Consider the following 22,450-nt stretch of genomic DNA (forward strand, 5'->3'; position numbering starts at 1 on the left):
GTCGTGTCTTTCAATGCTTTCATAGCTACATTATCAAGTTGATTGCTGATTCCTTTACTGTTGAAAGTTTATCCTATAAGGCTGAAGCTACCCAACATTTCAGTACTTTCATTGACAGTTTTAAGGCTCCTTACTATATCTACTACCATTTTAATCTTTAATTCCATTTTCTTACTGTGTTCTTTGACTTTCCTTACAAGAGCTTGTAGATCATTTGCATTCTCAGCTGTCAGAATAGTGTCCTAAGTATAGCTCAGGTCATCAATGTTTCTTCCCCCAGTTTTAAAACCACACATTTCTTTCAATCCAGCCTCCCTTAATTTATATTCAATGCATAGTCTGAGTAATTAGGAGACTGTACACATCCTTGTTTCACTCCTGCCAATCTGCAGTCACTCCAGACTCTGGCTTCCTATTCTGTATATATAGGATTTGTATGAGGACAGTGAAATATTCTGGATTCTTATTTTCCTCAGGAGATTCCATAATTTGACATGGTTGAAATAATTGAAGGCCTTTCTATAATCAGTACAATGCATATTGACTTCTTTTGGCCTACTTTGACTTTCCTGTTCCTTGGCCTGCTTCAACCAGATTCACCCAAATTATAGTATTAATATGATTAGCCCTGTTAGAAATCAGCAATTAACTAGTTGTCTTCATAATACAGGGCTGATGGCAGAATGATGGAAGCCAAAACTGAGAATACTGATATGTTTATGGTTGCTGGTATACAAAAATTTCAACTTGCACTAGACGAAAGCCTAGCAGGTAGGTGGAAGTTGATCTGCAAACATAATAGAAAGCAGGAGAAAATAATAGCAGAGAATGTACTAGAAAGGTTTAAAAGATTTCTGTAAATCTCGAAATTGGAGAAAGTAGTAATGGTAATATAATTGCCTATCATAACCTAGTAGCTTTATTGGATATTATGCCAGTGAAAATGTTCCACTTCCATGATTAGCCTTATTTTTCTCTTTCTAGATGAAAGCCTTTTACTATAGTTACATTCAGTGATGTATTGAACCTGGCTCACTCTAGCTTGTGAGAATTATAGTTAAATTTCTACGAACTTTAAGAACAAAGGTGAACATTAATGCCTAACATGCCGATCTGTTGTTCCATGGCTAAGGGCTAGCAATGGAGCCAACAGAGCCAGTTCTTAAAAATAGTATACCACTATTACAAAAAAAGCAATATACCACTGATTATTATATTTGTAGGCATAGAGCAAGAGAATAAATTTCTAAATAGTATTATTTAGATACAGTGATGGAAGACTGAATATTCCATCACAAAAGAAACATAATAGCATTAAAAAGTCAAACTGTGCTACTGTCACACAAGACAATAGACTTTTCTATAATTTTTACTCGTACTGTGCTACTGTACGAGTAAAAATTATAGAAAAGTCTATTGTCTTGTGTGGTAGACAAACACACAAACACACACACACATGTATCTACACACATATACATACACACATATACATACATACACATACATATATACCAGGGGTGGGTTCTACTTACCTTTACTACTGGTTCACAATGGGAGTGCGCTTGCGTGTGCGCATGCTTCTACGCATCCACAGAAACTTCTGCACATGCGCAGATTGTCAATTATGACATCCAGGTGGGTGGGCGGAGCCTCCCACCACTTTTACTACCGGTTCACAAGAACTGGACAGAACCGGGAGCAACCCACCACTGATATATACATATAGATCTACACACACACACACACACACACTGCTTTCTTGAGAACTATATTCTGTGATTTTGGAGTCTTGCCCAGAAATAACCTTGTAGAAATAAGCTCTGTTGATAATACTTTCCTTTATTACATGCAAATGGTTGACTAAATGCAGAATTTCTTTATATTTTAGCACAATACAGATTCAGATTGTTTGTGTTGTGTTAGTTACGTTGTGTTCAATTATTTTTCAAACAGTAACCTTTTTTGTGATATATAAAACAATTTCTGTAGTAAAAAAAGAAAGTTTGCAGAATGGGAACTGCTGCTGCTGCTGAGAAAATATTAAATATAGGTCTTTTAGGATTCCTTGAGATACTTTTGATTATAAAACTTTGCAAAATGCTGCAGTTTCATTGTTTTTGAAATAATTTGTTGACAATATTTACAGTGACGGAAAATATACGTAATGATTCCAAAAGCCAGTCGGTTATCTTTGAGATGAAAGATGCATCCAGCCCACTGCTACAAAAAGCTAAGAATCCTTCTGATGTTTCATCTCCTGTGCCAGTGACAATTATTGATGAAGTTCCAGAAAATTATACTATTGCTCACTCCAATACAGAAGAAGAAACTAGTGAAAATATTCCAGTTAAATTGGCTGATCTAGTTAAATTTTTTGACAGAAATATAAATATTGAATCTGTCAGTAAGGAATGTGTACGAACATCTTCCTATTCACCTAAGAATTTGTTACAAAAATTTTCTACAGAAAATACTTATGAAAATATCAGTGATGAACTTAATAAATCTCATCTAGAATTGAAAGGTGCATCAGTAAAAAACCCTGATGAAGAAGAATCAACACAATTTCCATGGCGTGGTAATATCAATAGAAGTAAAATCTATCGCTCCAAAACTGGCCTGACAACTTTTACAGTAGTTCCTCCCAAACCCAAAATAAGAGATTTTAACAGAAATCAGTCCCTTTACACAGATGCTATTCAGTTAGATGAGCTGGGTAACCTAGTGAAACTAAATAATGGTTGTGCTAGAAAAATTATAGTAGATGGAACCTCTAAAGTAACTGGTTTTGACAGAGGTAAAGAATATAAGAGGTCAAATTCTATAGAAAAGCAAACTGAAGGATTATCATTAGACCATTCTGTTGACGCAGACAACTCCTTTAATTCCAAACAACCTAATAAAATGTTCAGTACTAAACCTGATTGTATTAAGAGTCTGAAAACAGAAACTTGGCCAATAGTTACTGCCAGTAATGAAAATATTGTTGGACCAGATGAAATAAAAGTCCTTAGTAATACTTCACAGTTTTCAGGGAAAACTATTTTAGCATGTGCGATCAGTAGAAAAGATTTCATGTTTCAGATGCCCTCAAAACAATCATCAAATGATCATTTAACCACAACTGTTGCCAATTCCAATGATATAACCCAGTTTGAAATCATTCAAGAAAAGCAGTATGAAGAGCTAAATAAAACAGAAGGAATGAAAACTGAAATAGAGCCAATTTCCAAAGGATGTACTATTGCAGCCAAATATTGCCCAGTGGAAACAGAGCCAGCAAAAACAAAAGAACTGTATTCAACTACCTTCAGTTGTAGTAAAAATGTGTCAAATGCCATTTCACCTTGTGCTGATCCTAGGATATCAAATATCAAGGCACTAAAACATAACAAATCTAATACTATTCGTGGGACAGTTACTACATTAACATCTAACAAAAACAAACTCTCGGAACAGGAACTTGTCTATAATTTACTACAAGATGTAACAGATAGAGAAATGACTCTTGCAGTAATAAAAAAGCCATCTGATCAGGTTAGCTCTCCCTTTTTTCTTAGCAAACCTAATGCTGATTCATCTGCCACAATATTTAGCTCCCACGTGAAATCAAGCGATATACCATCAACAGCAATGGTTAACCAAATAACAGAAAAATATGAGAATCTTGGTAAGGCAGAAAGTAAACTCTGTCCTAATAGACTAGAAGACAACATCTACGATATTTTTGGGCCAAAGAAGAAATTTAAGTCAGTCATCCAGAAGCCACCTCCAAATGATACATCACTACATAGTGCTTTAATGGAAGCCATTCAAAACTCAGGAGGAAAAGACAAGCTTCGAAAGGTAAATATTTGTTGGGTAAAAGCAGCTTTGGATGAAGCACCATTTCCTGTAAGATCAGTGTTTGTTGTTGTTTTTACCAAAGTTATAACTAACTTTTATTTCCAGTAACTTATTAAGCTAATATAACACTATAAAACTTGCATATTACCAATATACAGTATTACAGTACCATCAGTTCTATACGTGCTATTTGGTATTATGCAACAGCCATAACATCTTCATATATTTAACATTTGGTGCTATGATTATAGATAGTATAACCGACTAATCCTGTCCTAAAGAGGTAATAATTATCATGCAGTGTATGCAAAAATTCATATGTATATTAGTTTTATAGTATTATAGTATTTTGCAAATCTGCTTTTATATATAGCTCACTATATATTCAGGTCAGATAAAGGCCAAAATTAGGCAAGTTTTTTAAAAAATAATCAGATGCTCATATTATTCATGCTTCCAAATTTTAAGTTTTAAAAAATAAATGTATGTGTTTTGTCATATGTCAGATTTCATGTAGTACTATAAGAGGAAGTCCAAAAGAGTCAAAGTGCATGGAAACGGAGACTGGGCATTCAGCTCTTTTGGCAGCTATTAGAGGGCACAGTGGACTCTCAACATTAAGAAAGGTAATTCTAATTGCACTGCATTATATTTGTCATTTAACAAAGATGTAATTAAAAATTGTCATGATAAATGCCTAACTACTATGTCTCCCTGATCACCCGGACCTTCAAGGGTTAACTAACCACATATCCCATAATCCTTATAACCACTCCTTACCTCTTAGCCCCTCCTCCTGGGTACAAAAGGTCCAACCACATGGTCCACAGGAGATTCCAGATGTATACCTGAAAGAGAAAGGTACAAGGTCAGTGACCTCCAGTACCAATAGATCAATAATAAAACTACAGAAAAGAATTGGAGTCTGTCTCTGAGTTATTGGGCTAGATCCAGCTTATAACAAAATGGTAGCAGAGGATGGTTGCCCATAACTCCAGACAATGACTGAACCCAACACCTACCCTGAAGAAGCAAACAGAGCACAGACCAGAGCTCTTACCAAGAAGATGGCTGAGAAGCTTGCAACCAAAGCCACAGCCATGGAGGAGACAGAAGCTGGAAGCGAGCAGGACTCCAGCCTGGACTCACAATCAGATGAAGAGGGGCCATCCAAGGAGATCACCGCCCCGGAAGAAGAAACAGCACAGAAAATGAATAAATTCAAACTCTCCATCCTGAAACTGATGGAGGCAAGCAGCGACAAAGAAAACCTCATCGCGAATATTCAAAGTCTCTTCGAGCAACAAGAAACAGCGATTGAGCCCCCAAAGACCACCGAGAAAGAAAAGCCAGCAAAAAAGGGTAAGCCACCCCAACCTGATGATCCTGAGCCGGCAGAACCCATTTCCGCGCCCCCTTCCCGGCGGCCATCTTGGGACGAGCATCAGCCAATGGGAAGCCAGGATTTGAATCCCTTGGCGCGAAAATGCCCGAACCCCGAAACAGACGAGGGGGACTCAGAAAGCGACTACGAAGAGCCCAGCTCTGAAAGCGACCACGAAGAGACCACAATAATAAAAAGAAAAACGCCTACCGATCTCGAATTGCAAAAGGCAATCGAGACCATCACTGCTGCCCTAGGCTCCGCTTTCGAGCCTCCCGCGGCACTCAATAAACCAAAGAAAAATCCTGGAAAGCACAAGAAGGCCAGGACAACCAACAAAGACCAGGCAACCGAGTCACAACCAACTAAAAACACCGCACACACCAACAACCGGCACAAGAGACTGCCCACCTGCAGGAAGAATCAACTGCAGAACTCGAACTCACCACCCGCTACACCGACAACCCGAGGCCCGAGGGAGAAGAGAAGAACCGGCGACTCACCCACGCCACGACATCCATCAGGCCAGTCCACGCGACCAGGGACCAGCGACCATGAGGGAGGATCCGCCGCCGCCGCCATTACCGCTGAGCCGCTGAGTGCAGGGAATCCTCAACCTACGACCTCCGCTGCTGCCGCGCCGCCGACCCGCGAAAGTCCTCGACTTGCGACCGCGTCGCCTCCTCACCTTCTGCCCTTCTTCGCCGGGGATCCGGCCATCCAGCAGTGGTGTCCAGCCTCAGGGGGAATCTTCGGACCCACTGGGGGCGGGTCCAGCCTCCCACCGACAGGCCTAGGCCTAAGCCTGGGAGCTCCAGCAACAGGAACCTCACCCGATGGACTCCAACGCGGAATGAGCTTCGCGCATGCCCAGTACCTGCCTGTAACAAGAGAAGCAAGTTACATAGATCCAAGCAAGTACAGAATGGCCACAGACATCCCAAAGCCTTATTGTGAGTTTAATCACATTTTGGACCATGGACAGCTCCCCCCAGTAAGTAACCTTACTAATATTTCTGGGGCAAATTATACCAATTTGCCAAAATTGCAGTTAGATGGGGGTAATATTATAGAATGGAGCCAGCAATTAAGAGTTGCTCTCATGAGAGAGAATGCACTGTTCCTAGCTAACAGACCTCCCCAAAAGCCCTGGTCACTGGAAATTGACTGCATTCATCACAGGGCATTTTGTATCATGTTAACCTCCATTCCATCTGCTATGTATCCATCTATTGAGGACAATCTAACTGTTTATGATATTATGCAAAAACTATGTAACCTGTTTTATAGCCAAAGCAGAGCCACTACCACTAGACTATCTAGGGAGTTCCACTCCACCAAGCATAAGGCAGGGGTCCCCATGAGTGAGCACATCTTAAAAATGAATGCTGCAAGGGCAGAACTCATGCAGAGGGGGGAAATCATCACTGAAGAGAGCATGATAAGCATAATCATAAACTCTCTTGATAGCAGCTGGGACATCTTCATGACCCAACTAAATAGCCTCAACTTGCAATACCTCACACTAGGCGCACTGACCAGTCAGCTCGTTGCAGAGGACACTCTGAGGAGGGAACGCCAACTAGCCAAAGGGGACCCTAGACCCACAAAGAGGGTGGATTTCCAGGATAGGGCCAGGGATACCTCAGAATGTTATTCTTGTGGATCAAGGAACCACTTAAAGAAGGATTGCCCCAGGAACCATAGGGATAGGGGACAGCATGACAGTAGAGGGGGAAGGTCACCTGAACTCAGGCACCCAAAGGAAAGAGGGCGAGGGTGGTCACCCAACCCCAGGAAACACCACGAGCGCAGAGACCACTCCAGGGACAGTAACTCTGGCTCCATGTATGGGATCAGGCACGATGACCCAAATGACAAACATAGGGCAGAGAGAAACACATGGCTCCTGGACTCAGGGGCCACAAGCCACACTACTTGTAACCCAGAGCTGCTAGACTCACTCACCGAAATAGACTCAGAAATAAAGGTGGTAAACCAAAGCAAGGTCAAAGTACTGGGGAAAGGAAACGTACACATCACACAGGTAGGGGACCTAAAAGGAGTACTGTACGTACCAGAAATTCCCCACAACGTGCTAGCCATCACAAAGCTGACACGAGACACAAATATAGAAATAAAATTTAAAGATGGAAAGGCACACTTGATCAAGCAAGGGAAAGAGATAGGAAAGGTAACCATACACGAGGGGCTTCCCTACTTCACATCCAACGCAAGGGAGGAAGAAGGCATTGATGTCAGCACAAACCACAAGGTAGATAAGTATCCAGAAACAGAGGGGGTGCAGCAGGAGGCAGGATGTAGCCATGAGAAGACAAACAAGTCTGTATGTATCGGCAAGCCATTGCATGATAACTGCGCCCACCTCCTCCACAGGAGACTGGGACACATAAGCTTCCCCATTGTAAAGAAAATGACGGAATGTACCGAAGGTCTCAAAGTAAAGAACTGCGAAAACTACTTAGAGTGTTCAGTTTGTAAGCGTTCTAAGATCAAGGTTAAGGCCATCCCCAGGGGATCCAAACGAACCACGGAATACCCCTTCCAATTGGTGCATATGGACTTGGTAGGCCCAATGAAACCCTCTGTAGGACATAGGAAGCGATTCTTCCTCACGATTGTGGATGACTACACCAGATACGGATATGTCTACTCCCTCAGACACAAAAACGAAGTGTTCCAAAGGTTTAAGGAATTCCACAGAAGAATAGATATGCAACATAACATGAGAATAAGGCAGATAATGACTGATAGGGGCTCAGAATTCATGGCCAAAGAATTCACAAGGTGGCTGAGGGAGCAGGGCATAGCGCATTACACCTCTTCACCTTTCTCCCCCTTTCAAAATGGAGTCTCAGAGAGAAAAAACGGGGTGTTGCAAACCATGATGAGATGCGCCCTGGAGGATGCTGGGATGGGGCAGCATTTCTGGTCAGAGGCATTACACTACGCTAATTACACCCTGAATAGACTGTGGTCAAGCTCTATCAATAAGACACCATACGAGATGCTATACAACAGAAAGCCCAACATTGCACACTTACACATATTCGGCGCCCCAGCTGATGTCCACATTCCCAGACAGCTAAGAAAAAAAGGGGAGAAATTATCAAAAAGATTGAGGTTCGTGGGTTATGAACCGGGCACAAAGGGCTACAGATTTGTCGACAACAATAACCGTTTTGTGGTTTCCAGATCAGCCAGTTTCCACGAAAACGCAAACTGGTCGAGGGTACACTCCAATGACATCCCAGCCAATAGGGTCACGTTCGAGCATGGCCAAGGGGAAAGGGAGGTCAGAGAGGTCACAGGGCACAAAGCCAACCATCGCAAGGCAAGCGTCAAAGGTTGGAAAGAAGGGCACCCTTCACTGAAGATAGATGACCTGATGGACAAAGAGGCAGACATCATGCAGGAAACCGAGCCAACCCCCAGCAGGCCAATCAGAGAAACCAGAAACAAGCTACCAAAGAAGTTAGAGGACTACGTTATGACCATCCACAACACCCATTTCACGCCCAGCTCATATGAAGACATCCTCGGGCTCCCCCGGGAAGAGAAAGAAAAATGGATGCTTGCCATGGAGAAGGAGATGGAAAGCCTAAGGAACCTCCAGGTATACTCACCTGCCCAAGTTCCAGAGGACAAAAAACCAATAGGAACCAAATGGGTGTTCAGGGTTAAGACATTAGAGGACAACAAGGTCCTATACAAGGCAAGACTAGTCGCGCAGGGTTTCGCCCAAAGATACCCCGAAGACTATACGGACACCTACTCGCCAACCGTCAGGGCGGAGAGCGTCAAAAGCGCCCTGGTGGTGGCCACCATCCTGGGCTTGGAGGTCTTCCAATTCGACGTACAAACAGCGTACTTGCACGCCGAGCTGGATAAAGAAATATACGTCAAAGCGCCGCCTGGGTACAACAAAGGCGAGAACCAAACCTGGCTGCTGAATAAAAGCCTGTACGGGCTCAAGCAGTCGGGCAAAAGGTGGTATGACTGCTTGGCCAAGGCCCTCAGATCCATGGGCTTCGAGGCCACCTCAGCTGATAAATGCTTTTTTACGAGGAGAGAAAACAACACATTCGAAGGTGTGCTCGTTTACGTGGACGACATCTTGTACATCAGCAAACACAAGAACAGGTGTGACAAGTTCGCCACTGACCTGGGTAGCCACTTCTCCTTAAAGTCACTTGGAAAGATTGACAGATACCTAGGGGTCCAAGTGATAAAAACCAACAAGGGCTTCCGCCTCTCCCAGAGAGAAAAGATCATCGAGCTGCTGTCCAAATGCAACATGTCCGAAGCAAAACCCAGCGAGACCCCCATGCAACCCGAGTTCCTGAAGACCATGTATGAGGAATCTGAACCTTTCACAGACAACAAACTGTATAGATCAACGATAGGGTCACTGCTGTACATATCCAACTGGACCAGGCCCGACATCGCCTTAGCCGTCAACCTGCTGTCCAGGCATGTAAGCAAACCCACGGTAACACACTGGAACGCCATCAAAAGACTACTTAGATACTTAAAATTCAGTGCGGATGCCCTACTCTGCCTAGAACCAGAAACATCCGAGGAACCAAAGCTAACCTGCTATGCTGACGCTGACTGGGCTGGGGACGTAGAGTGCAGAAAAAGCACCTCAGGCTACGTGCTACTACTCAACAATTGCCCCATCCATTGGTACACTGGAAAGCAAAAACTGGTGGCCACATCAACTACGGAAGCAGAATTTGTTTGCCTATCAAAGGCCGCAAACAATCTAGTATGGTTTGATGACCTGCTCTGCGACATCTGGGCTGAACCCTCATATCCAATAGTTATCCACGAAGACAACAAGGCAGCGATAGAGATCTCTAGGGCCGATGCCATAGGTCAGCGTTCTAGGCACATTGACATTAAATACAAACACGTCAGGCAGTTTTCAGAGATAGGTTTCATTAGGGCAGTGCACTGTGACACAGAGGAGCAAACAGCAGATATTCTCACTAAACCCCTACCACATAAACAACATGCTTACCTCATGTCAAAAATGCGTGTTTGCTTGTAATTCATGCCTGTACCAGTGTATTCTCTGTATGTATGCAAACACCGCCTCAGGTACCCAGTTAGGCATTTAGAGGGGGTTTTGTCATGATAAATGCCTAACTACTATGTCTCCCTGATCACCCGGACCTTCAAGGGTTAACTAACCACATATCCCATAATCCTTATAACCACTCCTTACCTCTTAGCCCCTCCTCCTGGGTACAAAAGGTCCAACCACATGGTCCACAGGAGATTCCAGATGTATACCTGAAAGAGAAAGGTACAAGGTCAGTGACCTCCAGTACCAATAGATCAATAATAAAACTACAGAAAAGAATTGGAGTCTGTCTCTGAGTTATTGGGCTACATCCAGCTTATAACAAAAATCCATTCTAATTTGAAATCCTAACTCTGGTCCTAAATATGGGCTTAAAAATTATATAAGGAAAGTTGAAGTAACATCCTGGCAAATCTGCTGAGTCAAAGCAGAATATATTAAATGGATAAAGATTGCCCTTATGTAGCAAAAATGGTTTGTTCACTTTTAAATCTGCTAATAGAATCAACAAAATATGTAAACTATTGCAACATAGCAGTTGTAGTAAATTGAGATTTATCTCACTTCACTTTCATTGGTTTTTGTATTTCTGCTGCTGGCTTCACGTAGGTTTGCAGCTCTTTTGATTTATAATGGTTTGAAACAGCCCTTTGGATTTTAATGGAAAATTGCTTGCATAATTCTTGTTAGCAACAACTTTTTTGGAATTATGTTACAGCCACAAACAGTGACTGCAAGATTGAGGGAAAAGATAAGCTGCTTTAAGGAATTGTTTGTAGACACTGTATATACAGTATGGTTATGTTTTCAGTAGTCCTGTATAGCAGCACTGCTCCATGAATACTTTGATGCTCAGTGGGCTTCTGGGTGCAATTCTGGGTTCAGGATTTCACCTATAAAACCTGAATAGCATATTTGAGGAAGTGCCCATCTACTTTTGTTTCTGCTCTATCCCACCAGATAGAGCAGGGAAGGCATGTTCTGGGTCCCTTCCATTAAACAACATAATGTTGGGGGAGCTCTGCTAGTTAATGTTGGTTAATACTAGTTTTTTTATAAACTGGATTGTGTTTATGGCCTTGTGCATACAGGTTGTCTTGTTTTTAATTCTTGTTTAATCCTTGTCACTTAATCCTTGTCACTTTTGCAAGATAAGTGGTCTTATCAATTGTTTAAATAAATAAATTGTAGTTTCCAAGTCGCATTCAGAGGCAGTCCCAATAATCCAGAGAGGTTATGAATTCAGGATTAACACTCACTAGAATCAGATCCAGAAATAATCACATCTGAGAACTCAGCTGTAACTGGGCAAACATTGTCTTTCAGCCTCCTGTTCCAGTAGTAGATAAAATGAGATATTTTAGATAACAATTATACCTATATCTGTATATCTATCATCCTACTGAGGGAAGGAGGTCCTCACAAGAATTAAAAATGGACCAGGTATAAACTTAGATTAACACCAAATATACTTAATTTGCAAAAATCTCTCTATTCAAAAGACTATTAAAAGCAATACCTGAGTAGTTAACATGATAGTCTGAGAGATGTAGCTTCTGATTGTTGTTTTTTCTGGTTCTCATCCTTCTATATACATTATGACCATAGAATAGAAGTGGAAAGCAGGATACCAGCTGATCCCCTCCATATTTTGCACAATAAAGAATACATTCTAGTGTGTGGGGATTACATTCTGGTGCATTACTCAGATTACCCAAGGTAAGACTGATAGTATTTCACCCAAAACCAATGGATGATATCTCAGCTGATTTGTGTTAAATAAAAAAGAAGAAAAGGTTATCTCTGGAGAATTCCTTTTTTTTTTTTTTTGAAATTTTATTGAATAAAGAATACATTACATTTCAAATTCTATGGTTTGGCAACGTGTAGTCATCTTATATATTTACATATATGGAATCTAATCAATTATCTAAATATTATACAATTCATACATAAATTCTGTGAAATTGAATACATGATACAACAATAATATATAGATTGATTAATAATTGTACATTGTCCTAATGAGAATTAACTTTTGCATTTATTTTTCAACCACCTATACCACAGATCCCAGATCGTATAGAATTCTGAGTCTTCCTTTCCATTTAAGACATATGTTAATCTGCACATTTCTGCACAGTCCAATACTTTATTGACTATCTGTTCCTCAGTTGGACATCCTTTCTCTTTCCAGCAACTGGCATAGGAGAGTCTAGCAGCCGTGACGATATGAATAATCAGATATTTCTTTTCCTTAACAAATTTCCGTTTTAGCACTCCCAGGAGATAGATTTCAGGTAAAAAGTTAATATCCTCATTTAATATTTCTTGGACTCATTTTTGTATTTTTTTCCAGAATTTCCTTGCTTCCGGGCACGTCCACCACATATGGTAGAAGGTACCTTGGTGGTGGCCACATTTCCAACACTTGGGACTTGCATTCGGATAGATCTTTGCAATTCTAGATGGTGCTAAATGCCATCTGTACAGCATTTTATACTGATTTTCCTTATAGCTTATTGCTCTTGTCAATTTAAGATTGCTATTCCATATCTCTTCCCAATCATCTAAATTTATTTTTGAATCAATATTTTTTCCCCAAGCGATCATTTGGTCTTTAAGTATTTCTCCTTCTCTATCATAATCGAGCAGGTAGGAGTATAATTTAGCTAATAGTTTATTCTCGTTGCCAAGCCATATCTTGTCAAAGCTATTTATTCCCGCTTCTATTCCCTCTTCCTGTTTATCTTTCCTATATCGGGATTTTATCTGTAAATAGGACCACCAATCTATATGGATCCCTTGCTCTTTCAATGTCTCATTAGATTTGAGGTTACCGCTGTTGTCTAAAATGTCTTGGTATGTAAACATTTTCTCTCTGCTTATTGTGTTTGGGTAGATCATAGCCTCCATTGTTGAGATCCATTTTGGGATTTTAAAGTAATGTTTACGCCTAATTTCTTTCCATGTCTTCATTAATGTATCTCTAATTTTGTGTCGGTGGAAACATATCCCTGCCCCCTTTCCTTTATTCCAAAGATAGGCATGCCAGCCTCTTAGCAGATCATGCCCTTCCAATTGTAGGATTCTTTTGTTTCTTAATATGGCCCACTCTCGTAGCCATACTAAATTGGCAGCTCTATGGTATATCTCCCAGACAGGGAGCCCAAATCCACCTTTACTTCTTTTTTCCTGCAAAGAACATAACGCAATTCTCGTTTTTTCCCCTCCCCAAATGAATTTCCTTACTATCATGTTTAGATCTGAAAAAAAATTTTTGTCAATGCTAACTGGAGTGGTTTGAAACAAATATATTAATTTGGGGAGAATAGTCATCTTAATGGTGGCTATCCTACCTAAAAACGATATTTGTAGCTTCCCCCAATGATCCAAATCTTGCTTGATTTTTGTCAGTAATGGCGTATAATTATCCTCCTTCAAAGTCGAGCGGTAATCCATATCAATAAATATTTTATCCTTTTAGCTATTTGGATGCCCAAATTTCCTATTAATATTTCCTGTTCTCTTTTCGGAATGTTTTTTGTTAACATTTTAGTTTTTGTCATATTTAATTTTATTTATTTATTTATTTATTTTATTAGATTTCTATACCGCCCTACTCACGAAGGACTCAGGGCGGTGCACAGCCAAACAATAAAAACACATACATACAAAATTTAAAAATAGAATAAAATCAAATTAAATAATTTTGGCCCCGACAAATTTAAAACCCCAAACTTTTAAAACCAATTTAAAATTGAATATATAAAATACTAAAAGATATTTAAAATTTTAAAAATCTCTTATAAAAGAGGGGGAAAATTAGGCCAGGCCGGCCTGGTGAAATAGTAAGGTCTTTAAGGCGCGGCGGAAGGTGCGCAGATTCGGGATCCTCCGTATCTCTGGGGGGAGCTCGTTCCAGATAGTAGGTGCCCCCACAGAGAAGGCTCTCCCCCTGGGGGCCGCCAGTCGGCATTGTTTGGCTGACGGCACCCGGAGGAGCCCCTCTCTATGGGAGCGTACCGGCCGGTGGGAGGCTATTGGTGGTAGTAGGCGGTCCCGCAAGTATTCAGGTCCTAAGCCATGGAGCACTTTAAAGGTGGTAACCAGAACCTTGAAGCACACCCGGAAGACCACCGGGAGCCAGTGCAACTCGCGCAGGAGGGGTGTTACATGGGAACGCCATGTCGCTCCCATTACCACCCGCGCGGCCGCACTCTGCGCCAGTTGGAGCCTCCGGGTGCTCCTCAAGGGGAGCCCCATGTAGAGAGCGTTGCAATAGTCCAGGCGGGAGGTGACAAGGGCATGAGTGACCGTGCGTAACAAGTCCCGATCCAGAAAGGGACGCAACTGGCGAATCAGGCGAACCTGATGAAAAATCCTCCTGGTCACGGCCATCAAGTGCTCTTCTAAAGACAGCCGTGAATCCAGGAGGACGCCCAAGTTGCGAGCCCTCTCCGTGGGGGCCAATGATTCACCCCCAATAGTCAGTGATGGCGTCAACTGACTATATCGGGACGTCGGAAACCACAGCCACTCGGTCTTGGATGGGTTGAGCCTGAGCCTGTTCCTCCCCATCCAGATCCGTACGGCCTCCAGGCACCGGGACATCACTTCAAGGGCATCGTTGGGGTGATCCGGGGTGGAGATGTACAGCTGAGTGTCGTCAGTGTACTGATGGTACTCCACCCCGAAACCACGGATGATCTCGCCCAGCGGCTTCACATAAACGTTGAACAGGAGAGGCGAGAGGACCGACCCTTGCGGCACCCCACATATGAGGGGCCTTGGGGTCGACCTCTGTCCCCCTGTCAACACAGACTGCGACCGGTCAGAGAGAAAGGAGGAGAACCACTGCAACACAGTGCCTCCCACCCCCAACTCTTCTAACCAGTGCAGCATGATACCATGGTCGATGGTATCAAAAGCCGCTGAGAGATCTAACAGGACCAGGACAGAGGAGCACCCCCTGTCCCGAGCCCTCCAGAGATCATCAACCAACGTGACCAATGCTGTTTCCGTGCTGTACCCGGGCCTGAAGCCCGACTGGAACGGATCCAGATACGTCATTTCATCCAGGTGCTGGGGGAGCTGTTGTGCGACCACACTCTCAACAACCTTTGCAACAAAGCGAAGGTTGGAGACCGGACGATAATTTACCAACATTGCCGGGTCCAGGGAAGGCTTCTTGAGTAGAGGCCTCACCACCGCCTCTTTCAAGGCGGTGGGAAAGTCACCCTCACCCAGCGAAGCGTTTATAATCCCCTGGAGCCAGCCTCGTGTCACTTCCCGGGAAGCCAGTACTAACCAGGAAGGACACGGGTCCAATAAACAAGTGGTCGCGTTCAGTCTACCCAGAATCCTCTCCACGTCCTCAGGGGTCACAGGATCAAACTCATCCCAGATAACATTCTCAAGACCTGCCCCTGTCTCTCCCCCTGAGACTACCCAGTCGGAGTCCAAATCTTCCCGAATCTGAGTGATTTTGTCATACAGATACTGAACAAAATCCTCGGCTCTACCCTCCAATTTGAATCCAGATAACTTCCCGTACTCGTCTATCTCTTTCAATACCTTTGGCCCAGTTGTTAACGGGTCCTCCAGGATCAACGTTACATCGTCAGCGAACGCTTGAATTTTGAAGGTTTCATTCCTAATTACTAGTCCGCGTATTCCGTTATTTTGCCTAATATTCCTTAACAGTATCTCCAGAGCTAATATAAATAAGAGTGGAGAGAGTGGACAGCCTTGCCTTACCCCTTTACCAATCCGAAAAGTTTTGGTCATGTCTCCATTCAGTATAATATTTGCACTCTGCTTATCGTAAATTGCTTTTATCGCATTCTCGAAGCATTCCCCAAAATTCATTCTTTTAATCTGCTGGGTCATAAATCCCCAATTTAGATTGTCAAACGCCTTCTGGGCGTCGAGAAAGACCAAGGCCAACTGTTTCTCGGAGTGTATTTCATAATACTCCAACACATCCATAACCACTCTCATATTAGTTCTGATCTGTCTATCAAGAAGGAACCCGTTTTGGTCGGGGTGGATCCAATTATTTAGTATTATCTTCATCCCACCTGCTAATATTCCCATAAATATTTTATAGTCGATGTTGAGTAAGGAAATCGGCCTGTAATTTTTTATTTGTTTGGGGTCAGTACCTTCTTTTTCTACCAATGTGATGAATGCCTCCTTCCACGATTCTGGAATCCTGGAGCCTCTCAGGGCCTCGTTACGTATTGCCAAAAGTTTCAGTACAAATATTTCTGCCAGTTCCTGGTTTTTATACAATTCTCCTGGGAGGCCGTCAGGACCAGGGGTTTTATTGCTCTTTAATTTAGATATTGCCCCCTTCAATTCTTCTATTGTAATTTCTCTATTTAACATTTCCCTTTCCTCATCCTTTATCTGTGGCAGTTTCCCTTTGGCGAGATATTGATTAATAGTATCAGTTGAGGTTTCCTCCTCTCTGTATAATGTCTTGTAATATTGTCTGACGAACTCGAGTTTCTCGTCCTCTTCCTCTAATATTTTGCCTTCCCGACTCTCCAGGCAATCTATAATCCCTTTCTCCTTCTCTTTTTTTAATTTATATGATAACCATCTCCCTGGCTTGTTTGCATTATCAAAATAGTATTGTTTAGATTGTTTGATTTTTTTTGCCAATTCTTCCTGTTCTAATAAATTTAATTCATGTCTTATTGTCATCCATTGTTCTTTCTTTTCAGTATCACTGGGATCTCGTTGTAGTCTCTTCTCTGTTGCCTCCAGCTGGATTAGCAGATCCTTCTGAGCTTTTCTTTTTTCCTTATTGTTATATATATTATATGATATTACTAATCCCCTCAAATAAGCCTTCATTGTATCCCAAACGCATGTTGGGGGCGTTTCCTGATTCTCGTTCTCCTCAAAAAACAATTGTAAGTCTCTCTCGAGCTTTTTAGTAAACCCTACATCTCTAAGAATATGGGTGTTTAATCTCCATCTCCTCCGTTTAACCCTGTTTGGGCTCTTCCACTTTATCTCTAATGGTGATCAGCCCACACATTTGGGGCGATTTCAACCGAATTGATTTCTAATCCCAAACTTCTACTGACCCATACCATATCAATCCTTGAACATGACTTCTGAGGGCTTGAATAATAGGTAAATTGCTTATCATTCAGATGCAATACTTGCCAGAGATCTACTAAATTGTGCTCATCAACTAAATCAAAAAAAGTTTTGGGGAGTCTTTCCCTTTTGTTCTTTTTCGCTAACCCACTCTTATAATCCATTTCCGGGTTTACTACCCTGTTGAAATCACCAATAATGCAAATGTTTCTATGTCCCAATTCACCTATTTTGTGGCGTAATTTCCTATAGAATTCTCCTAAATTCCTATTTGGAGCATAAATAGCTACTACTAAAATTGGAGTACTGCCCCTCTTGATTTCAATTGCCAATATCCTCCCTTTATCATCCGAATACTTAAGTTCAGCAATAATTCCTTTCTTTACATATAACGCTACTCCCCCCTTTTTTTTCTCTGCTAGAGAGGTAAAGGTTTTGCCAAATTTCCCAAATTCCAAATATTTCCTCTCCTCTCTCCTTATATGGACTTCTTGGAGACATATTATTTCCGAATTAGATTTAATTAATTTTGAGAATATTTGCTTCCGCTTCCCTCCATTGTTTAGACCATTAACATTGACAGACAGCAATTTCCAACCCTCCATTTGTCCTACTAACTACCTAGTTCTTATTTGCCCTTACTGCTCTTTGTGGTCTTTGTCTCTTTCCTTTAGTTTCTTTGGTTTCCTTCTCCTCTAGCTCCTTTTCCTCTGGTGTTCCTTCTTTGGGTTTTCTTAACTGGACGTTGATTTCTTCCTGGGAGGCTATATCTAATTCCTCCTTACTACTTTGATCTTCCTCCGCACCCCTCAGCTGGTCCAAAAGTTCTTGTGCGGAAACAAGGCTATCAATCTTAATTCTTTTCCCTTGCCAGGTGATGAGCATCCCCTCCGGTAAGATCCATCTGAAGGGGATACTTCTCTTATTTAGCTGAATCGCCAGGAACCTATAATCTCTTCTCAGATCTCGGACCTTTTTTGGAACTTGTTTCAATACAATTACTTCTTTGCCTTTGAAGCTTACCGGTTCTTCTCTTACTATGTTATATAACATATCTTTTACTTTCTTCCGGGCGAATCTGACATGGACTTCTTGGGGGAGCTTATTTCTCCTGGAGTAGTTGGTTTGGACCCTGTAGATTTCATCCAACTCTTTTATAATATCGTCTTTGTCCTGTTGTAATATTCCAGCTATTAAGTCCACCATAACATTCCCCAAATCTTCGTCCTTGTCCTCTACCACGTTCTGAAAACGAAGGTAAAAAGCTGCCCAGTCCATCTCAAGCTGGATAATAGAGTCCTCCAACTCCCTATTCTGGGCCATTAATTTCTGATCCATCGAGTCAAGATTCCTTTCATTCTGCTCCACCCTTGTCTCGACCTTCTTTATCTTTTCCTCATTGTTATGAATGGACTCCTGAATCTCACTCATTTTCTGATCGATAGAATGGATATCAGTTTTTAATTCTACATGATTGTTGGTTATCTTTTCTTGTAGCAAAAGCATAGTTTCTTGAATTGTTGATAGGGTCATCTGTTTCGCTTGAATGGTTGGTAACATTGCTGATTTGTCCGCTTTAGTTAGCACTTCAGTGGATTTTTGCGGGGCCGGAGAGGACATTGTTAGTGCAGGGTTAGATGATGTTTTCTTTCCGGCTTTAAATACTGCTGATGAGATGCTTGTCATTTCCTTTAAAATGCTCCTCTGATTTATCAGAATTGCCTCAATATTCTTCCAAATTGTCATGCACTATTCTCACTCTAATAATAGAATTAACCTAAATCATCCAATCATAGGGTTTACTCAATTTCCAACTCAGCTCATAGCTCAACTCACAACAATTCATTCAGTTATTATTAGTTAAGGTTATATATAAATATAAACTAGATGTTATACAGTAAGAACTATCAATAAGATATAGTTATCCAATCCAGACCTGTATATATTAATTAGTTCTTAAACCCTACAAAAATCAAATTTCAATATTCACCCAATTGAGCTATTGCACACTTATTAAGTTCATTAAATCTAATCAATAATTTAATTTTATATATATAAATATATTCTATATATTTTAATCCTATGTAATCTAAGATAAATATAGATATAGGTATCAATCAATCAAGGAGCCTTGGTAGTACAGTGGTTTAATGCACCCTGTTATTAACACAGCTGCCTGCAATTATTGCAGGTTCGAATCTTACCAGGCTCAAGGTTGACTCAGCCTTCCATCCTTTCTAAGGTAGGTTAAATGAGGACCCAGTTTGTGGGGGCAATAAGCTGGCTTTGTATAAATATACAAAAGTATGAAGGCTATTGCTTAACACATTGTAAGCCGCCCTGAGTCTCTGGAGAAGGGCGGCATATAAATCAAATTAAAAAAAAATTAATAGCAACAGGGAAAAATAGATAAAGATATAAATAAAGGAGTGATTATAGGATTATAGAATAAATAAATAATAAATAGGGTAATATTAGTAATTATTAGTAATTGATATCAAAGCCTATCAATAATGTATTTTTTTTTTTAAAAATTGATTACTCTTATTATTTAATTAAGTGCTACCACGATTAAGAGAAAAAAATTCTTTGATGTATCAAATTAGTTCAGTTAATTAATTGCGGGGAAGTCCCAACAGATCCGAAGGACAGTTAAATCTTAGTAAACAGAGTACTGTTCGAAAGGAAACACCACAGCTCAAGGCAACTCAAAATTGTTCCTGCTGTCAAGCTTCACATGTGCGTTGTAATTTATGGCTGCACTTCCAGTTTCTCCCTTCGGGAGAGCCTGGGTAACAAAGAGTTAATAGCTGCAAAGTTTTGTTTTGATGTTTCCTCACGATGTTATATTCAAAATCCAGTCTGAGCTATTTCATCCACAATGGCTGCAAAGTTAAGGGAAAAAAAGTACTAACAGCTTCTAATTTTGCCTTCCCCTGCCTTGGCAAGTTCTCCTTCCTCCTCGCAGTTTCACCCGCAATCTACACTTCTGATCTGCTCTGTCACTTGCAGTCGCTGCCTCACCACCGCCCTGAGCTCTTTCAGCTGGCTCTACTCGCAGTTTCTTAAGATCAGCTCTCACGATCTCCAGGGATTGCAGTTGGGTTTCCTTCTCACGTTAACCGTTCCGAACTTCTCGCTTCCTCGTTGTTGTTGGTTGTCGCGGCCTCGGGTCCGCCATTAGACGGCGGACGCACCCATGCCGGATTGACAGAGGAATCTGTCCAAGCGGGAGACGTTTGCTTGTCGATCTCCCACTCTTCAGATCCCCTCTCTAGTCCGAGACGCTCTCCGGGCTATCTCGCCCCTCAGGGTCCCCAAGACACGGCGAAAAAGACAGTGTCGTGGAGCAGAGCTCGCTCACACAACACCCTGTCGCCACGATTCCCAACCGGAAGTCCTCATACTCTGGTTTCTCTTCAGATCGTATAAATCTTTCGCCTTTTTTTTTTTTATCTCTGGAGAATTCCATACTGGAGTGGTGAAAGACAGGATCTCCAACAATCATTGACTGAATCAACCCAGCCAAGGTGGGATGGAAAGACTGTAAGCTCTATATGCCACCATGCTAGTTTCATCTGGGGTCTCTCTATTTCTTTTACTCCGAGATATTGAACTAGACAGAGCATTTATAATCTCAATTTTCAGAGTTTCCAATGCTTCTTGAGTTATTTTTCTCTTTAAGATTTCCATAAATGGAATCCTTTCCAAGCTGTTCTGTTTATTGAAGTCATCTGTCTTGAGATCTAAGACACTAGTTTGACTTTGTTCTATTGCTTGTGTCTCCATTACGTTGAATTCCAATATGACATGGACCCTCTCCCTCAAAGTTCCTACAACTTCAATCTTCTCTATCATTTCATCTTTGTTAGTAAGGATTCAGTCCAGTATAGCCGGCCCACTAGTTCCCTCCTATAGTTTTTGGGTGATAAAGTTGTCTGTTGGTTTCATCAGGAACCTATTTGATTTCCCACTTGGTGCATAGTTTGTCTTCCAATTTATGTCAAGATACTTAATATCCCCCATTACTAGTGTAGTATGCTTTTTGCCCTGCTTAGGTAACTGATTTGCAAAAAGTTATCTATTTCCTGTTTGGTAGAGTGATTTCCTTTTATATTAACTCAAATGCGTTCAAAAACATTTTCATCCTTGAAAATCCTTGTTCTTTTATTTCTATTATTTCTGATTCTACATGTTATTCTTTCCAGAACAGGTGCATTAGTGTCAAATATCCTTTTCTTGTTGGACTTGATCTGTAATAATAATAGATCATTATTTCTTGTTTCAATTACTGTGTATTTGTGACGTGTAAACACCTTTTCTTCTAGTAGCTATGGAGCTGCTGGCCTTGATTGATCAGCCAACAGTTCTGAGTCCTGTAGCCCATTTTTCACCAGATATCCAGGAACTCCAACATCTAGCATGGTCCTTGTTAATCCATGTGACAACTGAGCTGGTACGGATTTCTGTAACATACATCTCACCATATTTTTATAGGGGAGACGCATCACATGAAGTGCTAGTACCACTTTATACTGCAGTAGTAAGACCATATTTGAATACTGTGCCCAGTTTTGGACACCTTGGTACCAAAAAAAAAATGTTGACACTCTAGAAAGAGTGCAGAGAAATGCACTCTAAAAAATATCTTTAGAGACCTGGAGGCTAAAGCATATGATGAATGGTTGTAGGAACCTAGGACTGCATTGGCTCTTTGGCAACAGCAGCACACTGCTGGCTCAGACAGAAGTAATTGTCCACTAGGACATCTAGATCCCTCCACAATTACTGCCATTGAGCCAAGTACCATTTATTCTATAAAGCATTGGTTACTTTGAATCTAGCCTAGTGGTCAGCTAACCATTTTTCCTTCCTGTGCCAAAAATAATAATAGAATAACAATATAGATTGAATTTTCGCATCAAAACTAATTCCTTGATTGTGATTGTCAGTCCTTTTAGAAGATACGAAAAAACAGGAACAGATGT

At 41.3% G+C, this 22,450-nt stretch overlaps 1 protein-coding gene across 1 annotated transcript in view; it reads left to right on the forward strand.

Moving 5' to 3' along the window:
* COBL (cordon-bleu WH2 repeat protein) overlaps positions 1-22,450 on the forward strand; it is a 122,151-nt gene that overhangs the window by 97,392 nt on the left and 2,309 nt on the right. The window contains exons 12-14 of the mRNA XM_034416401.3: positions 671-771; positions 2,147-3,846; positions 4,353-4,472. Of these exons, the coding sequence (XP_034272292.1) occupies positions 671-771; positions 2,147-3,846; positions 4,353-4,472 (1,921 nt within the window). The remainder of the gene's footprint in view (positions 1-670; positions 772-2,146; positions 3,847-4,352; positions 4,473-22,450) is intronic.

This window comes from Pantherophis guttatus, chromosome 4, assembly GCF_059756535.1.
Source record: "Pantherophis guttatus breed Tessera chromosome 4, ASM5975653v1, whole genome shotgun sequence".
Taxonomy (NCBI): Eukaryota; Metazoa; Chordata; class Lepidosauria; order Squamata; family Colubridae; genus Pantherophis; species Pantherophis guttatus.